This window comes from Sorex araneus, chromosome 3 (genome assembly GCF_027595985.1).
Source record: "Sorex araneus isolate mSorAra2 chromosome 3, mSorAra2.pri, whole genome shotgun sequence".
Lineage (NCBI taxonomy): Eukaryota > Metazoa > Chordata > Mammalia > Eulipotyphla > Soricidae > Sorex > Sorex araneus.
In genome coordinates, this window is record NC_073304.1 from 27,764,605 (window position 1) to 27,777,090 (window position 12,486).

At 44.8% G+C, this 12,486-nt stretch overlaps 1 protein-coding gene across 3 annotated transcripts in view; it reads right to left on the minus strand.

The window, feature by feature from the left end:
- Positions 1-2,342: 2,342 nt before the first annotated feature.
- PSEN1 (presenilin 1) overlaps positions 2,343-12,486 on the minus strand; it is a 65,405-nt gene continuing 55,261 nt past the window's right edge. For all 3 annotated transcript variants that reach the window (XM_055131336.1, XM_055131337.1, XM_055131338.1), the window contains exons 11-12: positions 11,555-11,673; positions 2,343-7,454 (exon numbers count right to left, since the gene is read on the minus strand). In XM_055131336.1, coding sequence (XP_054987311.1) covers positions 7,299-7,454; positions 11,555-11,673 — 275 coding nt within the window. In that variant the 3' untranslated portion in view covers positions 2,343-7,298. The remainder of the gene's footprint in view (positions 7,455-11,554; positions 11,674-12,486) is intronic.

The following is a 12,486-nucleotide window of genomic DNA, read 5'->3' on the forward strand; positions in this document are numbered from 1 at the left end:
CTGGGATCTGTCCTCCTCCCTTTGACATTTCCTTTAACAAGATGCCCCTCCCCCAGTTCCATCCACGTTGCAGCACACAGCATGATTTCATCTTTTCTCACAGCTGCAAAGTATAACATTGTGTATATATACAACTTCTTTATATGTTCTAGTATATGTAATCATCTATTAGACATTCTAGGTTGTTTGCATATTTTTTTCCCTCTAATTTTATTCTTGCAGGTATAATGAACAACTTTAACCACAAGTTTCGGCCATTGAATGTGTCAGGCATTTAGCACCAGTCCCACCAGCAGGGTGACCTTCCCTCCACCATTGTCCCCAACACCCCCTTAGCAGGCACAAAGTAATTTATTTTATATTGCTTGTTGCAACAAAATGACAAATAGAATTATCAAAAAATTGTTCGGTAGAAGATTTGTGAAAATTATTATACCTCTCAGTAGTGTTACTAAAGTAATTGAGGATTTACCAAACTATTTCTTGTTGGTTGAGCCCTTGAGCCCTTTGAGTCATCTTCCCAGCCCTCAAACAACTTTCTCTTTGGAGGGGACTCCCAAGTGGTGTTCAGGAGCACTGGGACCCCAACAGTGGTTCTCAGCTAACCAGGCAGAGGTTTAATGCAGAGATCTGAGAATGTGGTGCAGTGACTCAATATACTACTTCGGAGCGTGAGGCCCTGAGTTCAATTCCCAGCACCACAAAAGCTATCACAAAATAGAAAAAAAGAATAGAACTGGAGAGGTAGTAGAGGTTAAGATTCTCGGCTTGCACTTGGCCAACCATAGTTCAATCCCTCAGGCCACATATAATCCCCCAAACATTGCCAGGAATGAGTGCTCTCTGAGCACAGAACCAGGAGTATGCCCTGAGCACTGCTGGGTGAGGCTCCGAAAAGGAATTAAAAGAGGAAAGGCCAAATAGTAAATCATATCTATTTCTAGTTGCTTAAACTGTCTCTCCCTTATTGAATGACGAGTAGAGGCTGGAGAAAGAGCCCCGCTGAGTACATGCTTTTTATGCAGGAGGACCTAGTTTGATCCCCAGCACTGCAGAGTTCCCTGAGCACTGCCAGGAGTGACTTGTTCTCCTGCCAGTTCAAAGCCTGGAATAGCATCATCCGACTTCTGCACCCCCTAGAAACCACTATATCACTGTCATCCCATTGCTCATTGATTTGCTCGAGCGGGCACCAGTAACATCTCCATTGTGAGACTTGTTACTGTTTTTGGCATATCGAATATGCCACGGGGAGCTTGCCAGGCTTTGCCATGCAGGCGAGATACTTGCCAGGCTCTTCGAGAGGGCAGAGGAATCAAACCCGGGTTGGCCGCCTGCAAGGCAAATGCCCTACCCACTGTGCTATTGGTCCAGCCCCCAGAAAAAGACATGAAAATCATGGAGGAAATTTCCTAACTTACCTCAGGGGCCTTTCAAGTCTCCCTGGGGAAGAAGGGATCACATTCTCTGTGGCCTCTTTGTGTGTGTATATGTGTGGCTACCCTGGTGATTCTCAGGGATTACTCCACCAAAATGATAAACAGTAACACTATTGTAACTGTATAAACATTAAACTCTTATAACCATCTGGCCTGAACTACAATAAACATTTAAGATTTGATTTAACAATTAAGCCTTGGGCCAGAGCAATAGATAGCAGGTAAGGCTCTTGCACACGGCTGATCAGGGTTTCATCCCCGCATCCCATATGATCTCCAGAGTCCCTGAGTAGTCAGGACTGAGCCTCAAGCATCGCCAGATTACCCCCCCAAACAAAAATACATTTAAAAAGCCTTTACTGGAGTTGGGCAGCCATAGATGGCAAGCTCATTTACTCATCACTATTTTCACCCTATGGTCTTCCGGACATCCCAACAGGAAGCTGATGTTAATTTCCAGACAGGAAGTCATCCACAGCTCCACCAGCAACACCATCCATCACCACTGAGAAGGTCTGCAGTCTAGTCACCACTACTGTGATCTCTCTTCCCATGAGCTCCTTTCAGAACCACATTCCTCGCCCTGCCTCTGTAAAAGCGGTTCACTACTCTTTAGATTTCCAAAATCAATGCGTAGCATGCTCTTCAGAAGTTGCAGTTCTTTTCTTAGTAAATAAATCCACTTTTTTTCCCTGGCTTTTTGGATCACCCTCAGCAATGCTCGGGGGTTACTCCTAGATCTGCACTCAGGAATTACTCCTGGTGGTGCTTGGGGGACCATATGGGATGCCAGGGCTCAAACCTGGGTCGGCTGCGTGCAAGGCAAATGTCCTACCCACTGTGTCATCGCTCTGGCCCCTAAACCCACTCTTCTGAGAAGAAAGCAAACTCTGCACAGTTAGCTGGATTCATGCAGTCTTTATTCATCTGATAAATACAGGAAAATCAGCAATCATCTATCAAAATTATCTTACCAAGAATCTGAAAGGTATTTAAAAAAGATGTATTCACAGTCTGTCTGCGTCACGTACAGAGCGGTGTCTGTAGCGGTGAAAGCCAGACGATGGACATGAGAATAATGATCCCAAGGTGGCCATGTCCCAGCACCTCCAATCATATGTAAACAGTTCAGCCTTCAGTCCCCACTCTAGACCAGGGTTTCTCAAGCTCTTCCATCATAGTCCCATCCTGCAGCCAGCCCACCACATCCTACCCGCTGGTCCCTAGTCTCACACTGTGCCCCTCCTTCCTGCTCATGCAATTCTCACCTGTGGCCCCCTGGAACTTTCTGGCAGAGAAACACTGCTCTGAACAGTTCATTTGGAAGCATCCCTGCTGGAACAATTATTGAAGAGGAAAGGTGCTTTCCGGGGAAAGCGTTATTGCTACACAGACCAGGCCGACACCATCCTGAGTCGGCCAGGACAGAGCCTGTGGCAGACTCAATGACCAGCTCAGGCAACGCAGGCGGCCAGACTGGGAAAAGCCTTCAGATATTTGGACATTTTAGGAAGGGAGTTTGATTTCTGAACCCCTTTTGAATTTATAAATCAGGGGCATTTCCTACCAGAGAAGAGGACAAAGGTGACAGCCTGGCTGGTACTCTTGGTTTGGCAATTTCAATGAAGGTTTTAAAAAGCTAACGCTGCCATTTTAAGTATGTTTGGGGAACTGAAAAAGGGAAAAGGATCACAAGGGTCACTTTCGGGCTCAGCTATGATGTACTGTTTTCCAGGGCAAAATGAGAAGTCCCAATTTTTCCAGTCTTGGTTCACACTGTTTGGGGTAGCTTTAGAGGTGAGGGTTATCTGCAGGCCAGATTATTATTTTTAAACAGTTGTTGTGGTACGGAACAAAGCAAGGAGTCTGGAGGGACTGGGAATGGCTGACCTCAGCTTCCCTTCTCTGGGGTCACCAGAGATCCGAGAACACGATTTACCACCTCCCGCCAGGAAACCCCATCAGGCAGAAGGCCCCAAAGTGGGGCGGTGTGGGCTGGGAATGAGGGAGCCATTAAATGCAAAGGCTTCTACTGGAGAGGAAAACCATGACGGTGCCCTAGTATATCCTGTGCATTCGTGGAAGGAGACACAGGTCCACAGAGATGAAAGCGTTGTAGCTCACTTGCTCACAAAGGTTGTCTAAACATTCTCAAAATATTTCTCCACGAAGGGAAATGTTCTGAAGATGCCACAGCTGGGCTCACAGCTGGTATCGCCTAAATGTCAGCAGGTGGAAAAATAGAGTGGAAAGGCCAACTGGGCATGAGGCAGGCCAAGCAAGTGGGGCTGGGGCAAGTCTGCTCTTTATGGACTAACCAAAAGCGAATTCAGAAAGCAGTGTGCTAAAGGGTTGGTTTCTAGAAGAAGGAAGTCATCATTAGATCAGTGTTAAAGCTCTCCATAAAGTTAACAGTGAAAAGGAGTTCTTGTTAAGTATGCAATATTTTAGAGCCGTTAAAGATGGCTTATACCTGGAAACAAGAGATCACAGATGCATTCTGGGGATATATATTTCTCTCTTTTGGGTGCGAGTGTTGGGGACTATTTCCAAAGCAGTGCTTGGGGGGACCACAGGGGCCAGGGATCAAGCCCAGGCCGCTGCATGCAAAGCAAGCGCTCCAAGCCTTGGAGTCATTTCTCCAGTCCCTGGGAATGTATCTAGTTCATCTTTGCATTTTCATTAAAAAAATATTTTTGGTTTGTGAGTCACACTTGGTGGTGTGGCTGAGTGAGTTGGGGCATGGGGGGCTGGGGGGGGGTCACTCCGGGCAGTGCTCAGAGGGCTACGTAGTGCTGGGGATTGACTCTGCTCTTCCTGAATGGACTTAGCTTATGAAATCATTTCTTCAGTCCTAATTTTTTGTATTTCTAGATCTTGGCACCCTGACCAGAACATGGAGACAGTAAATAAATCTTTTTTGTAGTGGTTTCTGAGCACTTTTTCTTTCAAGGATAGATCATAAATTTATCATAAATCTATCACTACCAAGTGCAGGGGTTGGGATCGGCGGTCTTCCGAGGCTTCAGACTTGGGGAACTCACAGGGTTGCTGACATTCTATGAGTGCCACGGAGACTACCTGGACAAAGCTGCTCGAGGCAAGGAGAAGGAAACGTACTAAAATATCATTTGTTTGGGCACCTTTTTTAAACCAGGAGAATCTCTGTAGTTAGTATCCCTTTGTGAAGCTGATAAATTGCTTACATATGTTTTCTTCCACGTTACTTAAACAAGTTTTCCCCTACCCCCCCTTTAAGGAATTTAGGAATTTACAGTGAAAGCTGTGATCCTAGACCACACACTAGGGAGAAGCAGAAACAGGAACGAGAGCCCTTCGTCTCTGAAAAGGATTTACCATTCTTCCCGCACGGTGGGGTATTTATGGAGAGAAACATAGCAGCAGTCTGTGTGCGAACACTCCTCTCTCTGCAGGCCCTCAGACCTGACATCTGTGGCTCCTTTTCTGCCGCTCTGCCTACTAGTTCTGTTTTGCTGATTTGTTTATTTTCTTAAGGAGCATGGCTGAGCTAATCAAGCTGGATCAGTTGTTTCGCCTGGTCCCAATGCACAGTCTCTGTGGGATTCTTACTGTCTCCTCTGCGGACATTTTCCAGAGTGGAGGAGTAGCATTTTGTTATTTCAGGAACAAATGCATTGGTTCAAAAGGAATGTTTGCAAGAAAAGGTCTGCATCTAAGACTGTGGCTTCAGAGAAATGTTTTATCCCTATGTCAAGATGTGCTTCCAACTTGTAGAAAAACGAGAGATTTATTGCAAACGTTCTATACGGGGCCACAGTACACAGGGTGGATTCAAACATGTTCATGTACACCACACGTATTTCATCTGGGGTGAGCCTTTTGTGAGAGAAAGCACATCTGGACTTGGGAACAAATCAGCTGCCCTAGATTAGGACTCCCCGACACTGCTTCCAATCACAAGTCTGTTCCAGTGGTTGCTAAACTGTGCCTTTCTAGAAGACAATATTCACACTGCCTTAAGGCTGAGAGGATAAACAGAAACTAAAAATGTGGGGGGAGGGGGAGGGCGTGGGGGGGGGAGCCAGGGATGAGAGAATCTACAGCTCTAAGACCCACTCTCTGCAAAGCTCTTCTTCAAGTTTTCAACGACCCGATAAGAACCAGCAATTACTTCTATTCCGTTTAGCACATGACTCCTTAAGCTAGTTTATCTGAACTACTCCACATCAGAAGCCAAGGTGAACCCCAAGTGACATCCCAGATAGGTTGGGAGAAAAGGTCAGGAAAAAGGAAAGGCTGCTCTTTGTCTAGTCACAGGAGGAGACGACTGACCCCCTGGCCCGGGTAAGGAAAGGCTCTAGTTAGAGGTGTCCTGGGCCCATGACTCTGATAGGGACACTGCCTGTCATAGGGCCAAACACCACTGCCCAACTCACATGACCAAAGGGAAACCCCAAGAACCCCTACTGATTTTCTGGGGTGGATAAGTGAATCTACTCCTTAGTATCTGCCAGGGAACAGCAGCGCATTCGCCTGAGGGCTGCCAGAGGCCTCTTCTTGGTTCTGGCAGCTGCTCCTCCTGACTCCAGATTCTCCCACAGCTCACAAGTGAAATGCTGGTTTCCTTTAGACCCCGTTTTGAACTGACACAAATGGTCTGTACATTTTATAGACTACCAGTTTGGGGCTGATGGTTCTAATTCTGACCTGCTATTAAGAAATAGGGGACTGTAGTGGACAAAAAGAAAAACGAGGACAGAAAGTGCTTCACCAGCCATTTTACTCTTCTTTAATTCTACTCTCTTTGGGCACACATTGTACTTGTGATCAAAAAAAAAAAAAAAATTAGGTCAGCAAGGCTGACAGTACTGATTCATAGCACATTCTTTGCACCACACGAAGAGCAAAATCCTAGAGTAACTGGGTCATTTGCTCCACAGTGAGCTGTCTTATTTGCTGCAGAACTGTGTATGGGGAAGTGAAGTGGAAAAGGGGGAATAGGAAGAGGCATCTGGGCGAAGTGACCCGACAAGTATGTTGGAAAATTAGGAATTTGGTGGAAAACCCAAAAATCACCTAAATGGAAGTAGGAAACTGTTGAGTAGTAGTCCCATTATTTCCAGAAATGACTGAATTTTGGAACCTAAGGTTAAGACTTTTAAGATAAAGCAACTTCAAAAAAGTTCAGACTGGCCTTGGGCAGAATTGGCAACCGTCAATGGCAATGAGTTTCAGTGCTTGAGAACAAAAATCATCAAAACCAACCTACACACCTGACTTGACTCGAGGTGAAAACAAGTGTCATTTAAAAAGAAGTTCAGCAAAAAAAAAAAAAAAAAAAGTCTGCCATGAACATTTTGCTCCACCTTTCCATTTTGCTGGTATTGCTTGCTCTCCCTATGGTACCTCTGAAAAAGGTTCAGGATCCCATACAGATTTATTACGTTGCTTTTCACTGTGGAGTTTATGATGAAGAATTCTGTTTGGCTGAAATCACTTCATCTACCTCTTGGTAATGGCATCCTGAGAGGCTGCAGCAGTGGCGAAATTCACCTGCCACCAAAGGTCAAACTGCCAGCAGGAGCACAGCAATGTCTGGGCCCATCACTTTTCCTTGTTTTCGTCCCTCAAATCAGGTAGTTTGCACCAAGGGACTCAATTCCACCAAGATGTCACCATGATGAGTGTTCATAGCCATTTTCTGTAGACTCCTTCTAATGCCCCGGAGTATAGACGGTCAGGAAGACTTGAAAGGAAGCTGCAAAAGTCCAGCCGGGAATCTTGACTTTGATGTGGACACAGGAAAACCACCTTGTCCTCCCCAGATTTTATTATAGTCAAAGGAGAAAAATCCATGGGATTCTAATTGCATATGTGCTAGATATAAAACTGATGGAATGCTAATTGGTCCATAAAGGGCTGTACAAGATAATCTGTGGCAAAGTAGAAAACAAGCCCAAAGGTGATAGAGATGGGAAGAGCTGGCAATGCTTTCTTGAAAATGGCCAGGAGTAATAATGTAAGGCACAGACCCTGTGGAGAGGGAAAACACAAACGCATGTATAATTATCAAAGTATTTTATGCAAAGGAACTCAGTCACAAGCCTGGGCTTTGATTCTGGACATTAAATACTATACCCTCATGAGAGCTCGTAACTATCTTACAGTGATTCAATAAAGTTAAAAAAAAAATACTATACCCTGAGGTCAAATTCTTTTTTTTTTTTATAGTTTATTTTTAATTAGTGAGTCAACGTGAGGGTACAGTTACAGATTTATACATTTTTGTGCTCATGTTTCTCCCTTACAAAGTTTGATAACCCATCCCTTCACCAGTGCCCATTCTCCACCACCAGTAAAACCAACATCCCACCCCCCCTTCCCAGTCCCGTCTCCCCCCACCCCACACTGCCACTATGGCAGGGTATTCCCTTTTGTTCTCTCTCTCTGATTAGGTGTTGTGGTTTGCAATAAAGGTGTTGAGTGGCCATTGCGTTCAGTCTCTAGTCTATATTTGGCCCGCATCATCTTTCCCCCACATGACCAACAACCACATTTTACTTGCTGTTCCCTTCTCTGAGTTGCCCAGAATGAGAGAACAGCCCTGAGGTCAAATTCTATAACAAATGTTTTTATTAAATCTGGGGAGGGGAGTCATTAAAAATGTAGTGACTAAACAAAAAGGGAACCTATTTTACTTTGCAAGGGAAGAGCTTGTAACAAACACATTATGAAAATACCATCACCTAATTCTAACTACGGACTGGTATCTGGAATTAAGTAAAACTCCTTTTGAGGGCCCAAGAGATAGCAGAGGGTTTAAGGCACTGGCCTGCACAGAGCTGACCCCCAGTTCAATTCCTGGCACTGCACAGTCTCTGGCACCACCAGGAGTGATCCCTACGCAGTCAGGGCAGTCTCCAACCACCATCAGGGGTATCCCCCAAACAAATGAACAATCCCCCTTAAATAAATTAAGCAATACTGGAATTCCTATCTCAAATATTAACTGGCTGTTCTTTTTTCTGTTGGGCAGGCTATAATTCTTACAGTGAAGAACAATCTTTATATTTTGTGGAAGTAAAAAAATGCTCACAGGATAAACTGACAACATGTTTTTGTGTCTGATGCAGAGGTTGAAATTAGGGCCTCACACATTTAAGATAAGTTGTGATACAACTGAATTGTACTATCCCCGGCCCATATAGTCCATTTTTGACTTTATTTAGTAACACGCTAGCTATTAAGTCTGGAGGAAGAGCATCAAGAAAAGAAGGTTTTTTTTTTTTTTCCTCTTAAAAAATACACCAATCATTCTGTGACTAAAATCTCTAGGCTTTCTCGGAGTTGGGATGGGCTACTTCCCCCCATTTCTTTATACTCCTGGAAGCCCTCTCAGTCACCTCCACAAACCAACTCCAGCACTACCATGTAAGCTCTTCTACTGGCCTTGCTCCAGAAATCCACAAATCAATCTTGAAAGAGATCAAAAAATGCCATTAATCTTGAACCTGAACAAAGTTGAACAGACTGGGGTAGATTGGGAGGGGGGCAGGTTAGCCTGCTACAAAGAGCCACCCCAACTGAGCCCTTGGCAGTCACTTGCTCCCACAATCCAAAAATGCCATATCCTCGACTGGACTCCACCATCTTAGGATGGACCTCACTGAGACAGTAATCTGCTGAAGATCCAGGTATGTGGGCTCTGTGACTGAAATCTCAAGGCATCTCCCAGGGACGAGATGACCTACCTCCCCGCACCTCGCTGTACTTCTGGAAGCCCCAGCAGTCATGTCCACACCCCAAAGCTGCCACCTAGTTACAAAAGTTACTCCAACTGTACCTTCCTGATAGAAATACTGAATGCCCTAAACAAACATGATGATCTCTTGGTACCTGTATTGCAAACCATAATACAAAAAAGGAGAGAGAAAGAGAAAGTAAAAAAGTACCTGCCATAGACGCAGGCTGGGCGGGAGGCGGGGGTTCGGGAGGGAGGGGGGCATTGAGGGATGGTGGGAGGGAAATAGGTGGTGGAAAATGTACATTGGAGGAGGGATGGGTGTTGGATCACTGTATGACTGAAACCCAATCATGAACAGCTTTGTAATGGTCTACCTCAGGATAATTCAATAAAAAAATTGAAAAAAAAAGTGTTAATCATACAGAGTTAAATATGGAATTAAAAGGCATATAATGGACAGTGTTACTCAAATGGGGAATATTAACTAAGGAAAAGAAACTGGAAAAAAAAAATCTCACTCAGACTTGATGAAATTTATGGTGGTTCCCAGAGAAACCAGGAAAGCAAAGTGGGAGGAGATGGGAGAGAGGACTTTTAAGTTGTGAAAAGAACTCAGGAATTTTGCTGGTTGGGGTGCTAAGTTTTGCTGCATATACAGAGGTGTTAATATAATACTCCTGAAATTCTATAGTACTGTAAAACAACAAAAAGCTGAGAAACAAAACTACACAACACACCCTCAAACCAACCCCGAAAGAGAAAACACGAAGTTCTTTGTTTGTTTTTTTTTGGGTACCCCTGGCAGTAGTGAGGACTTTCTCCTGGCTCTGAGCTCAGGATCTCTCCTGGCAGTGCTCAGGGGACCACGTGGGGTGCCATGGATGGAACCCAGGTTGGGCCCATGCAAGGCAATAGCCTCACCTGTTCTACTATCTGATATGATACTCTGGCCCTAAGAAAACATAAAATTCTAACTGGTTTTTAAGTCATGATAAATCACAAGTATAAACAAAAAGCAAATGTGCAAGAAAAGTACTTAATGAGTCTCTCATCTAACTTCATTTTCATATTGTATATGAAATATGTCTTTAATTCAAAAGAGCAATGTGACATATCTTTTGAATTATTTATGTAAATCAGTCTTGAAAACTCCGGAGTTCATGTGGCACTGTAAGATCTCTGAGGGATCATGATTGTACTTCCTTTTTATTTTTTTTGCAAGGGGCAGGGGGAGAGGAGGGCAGCATTGGGGCCATATGCAGTGATGCTCAGGGACCACCCCTGGAGGCTCAGGGATGGCAGATGCCAGATGCCAGGGATTAAACCCAGGTGGGCGACATGCAAGGCAAACACCCTACCCTCTGTACTATCACTCCGGTCCCTGTGCTTGCATTTCTTGCCTTACCACATACTCGCTGCCCAAAGGAATATGGTGGATTGGTTGCAGGTGAAAAATAAATACACCACCAAATCTCATGGAGTTGAGAGGTTCTGCTTACCCTTTTAAGACTGATACAGTACATCAAATTTCTTAGTACATCAAATTTCTTATATACTTATGCTGTCAGGTTAGAAACAGTGAAAGTACCTTATAGTCAGAGGTATTTATCAGTTTCTTAGGGAACTTGAAAAAACAGACAACAAATCCAAATCAAGTAGGGACTCTGAGGGTAAGCATACGGCTTTTTTGCTGCTGTCGTCTTGGGGCTGTACCCTGACGTTGTAGCTGCTGGGATGGTGGTGAGATCTTCCCAGCTCTGTGCTCAGGGAACCCTGTGGTGCTGTGGGTCAAACCCAGGCCCTGGGCCTCTGGTGCGCAAAGCCTGTGTTTGGCCTGCTGATCTCTCTCCAGCCTGTGCACTGCTGGTCTGTGGATTCTGTGGTCAGATGAAGCAAGAGCTCTTCAGGGGAGCTCTTGAACTTTAAAAGCTCTGCAGCTGGGGTCAGGAGACAGTACAGCAGGTAGTGCACTTGCCGTGCACGCAGGCAACCCAGGTTCAATTCCCAGGACATATGGTTTCCCAGGCACTATAGTGCTGGTGTGACCCAACATCAAACTCCCACCCCCACAGCCCCCAAACACACAAACCAAAAAGAAAAAAAAAAAAAGGAAAAAAGCTTTGCAACTGACTAGACCTCTCAGTGCAGCTGCGGTTCAAACGGGCTGGGGAAATGGCTCAAAGGACTGGAGTTCCAATGTCAGAGTCCCAGGCATGGGCCCCTAAGCATTGCCTGAAGCAACTCCCAAGTAGGCCCTGAGTATGGGAAATGCCGAAACCAGAACAAAATAATAAACAAAAATTCCCTAAGCCGCAACAGGACCAGTCTGACGGGGAAGTATGGGAGTTCTGGCAGGAGCATGGGCACACCTTTGTCTGGGTATACTCACAATTAATATGGCTACGAAACAGGCTATGGTCGTGTTCCAGTCTCCACTGGCTGTTGCGGAAGCTTTGCCAACCAAAACACTGTAGAAAATGAAATCTCCTAATCCAAGTTTTACTCCCCCTAAAAAATGAAAGATTACAAACAGAGGGTCACTCTGGGCTCTGATTTCAAATCCAACAACGTCCTGCCCCACCGCACCCTGACCAAGTGAGGCGCCAGTACACGGCAGCATGCAGAGCTCAGCTTAGCGACGTTTCCTTTTTCTTTTCCTGCTCCTGCACACTAGGCACTTCAGAGTCTTGGTGGCTGACTCTGGGGCCTTAACAGTTAAATGCTGCTACAATATACAAAATAATAGGAGCAAACACCATCTATTGAATGCCTTGTTTATACTTGTCCCTTGTTACAAATCCTTAAAAGAACCCCTATAAAAATAGATTCCATTTCTTTAAAGTTAAAAAAAGTGCTTTATTCTATCCATTCACTCTGTAAGATATGTGATAGCTCGATGATTATAAATTATGCTTTATGGAGTTAGGCAGCTGTGAGAGCCTAAATTAGAGAAACCATGTCTGGAAGGCAGGGGCTGAAGGTCCTGAGAAGTCTTGCAAGCTTCACAGGGAGGGAGAAAAAGAACAGTGAGCTGGTTAGTATATGTTTACTGTTCTGAGATCATGGAATCCAGAAGAAAAATCTTCCTTATAAACATATAACCGGTGAAATCTGATGCTATGAACTAAGGGCCAACTACACGAGCAGCTTCCCAGACTGATGGATATGCTCACCAGTTCAGGTGTGCAACAGGGCTCGGTCCACTATCCAAGCACTTGCGTGATGTAGGGCAAGTTGATCAGCTTCGATCACCCTCAAATTCCTCACCTAAACATGGGGTTTACAGAGCTATTTCACAGGGCTGTTATCAGAGTTAAAAAT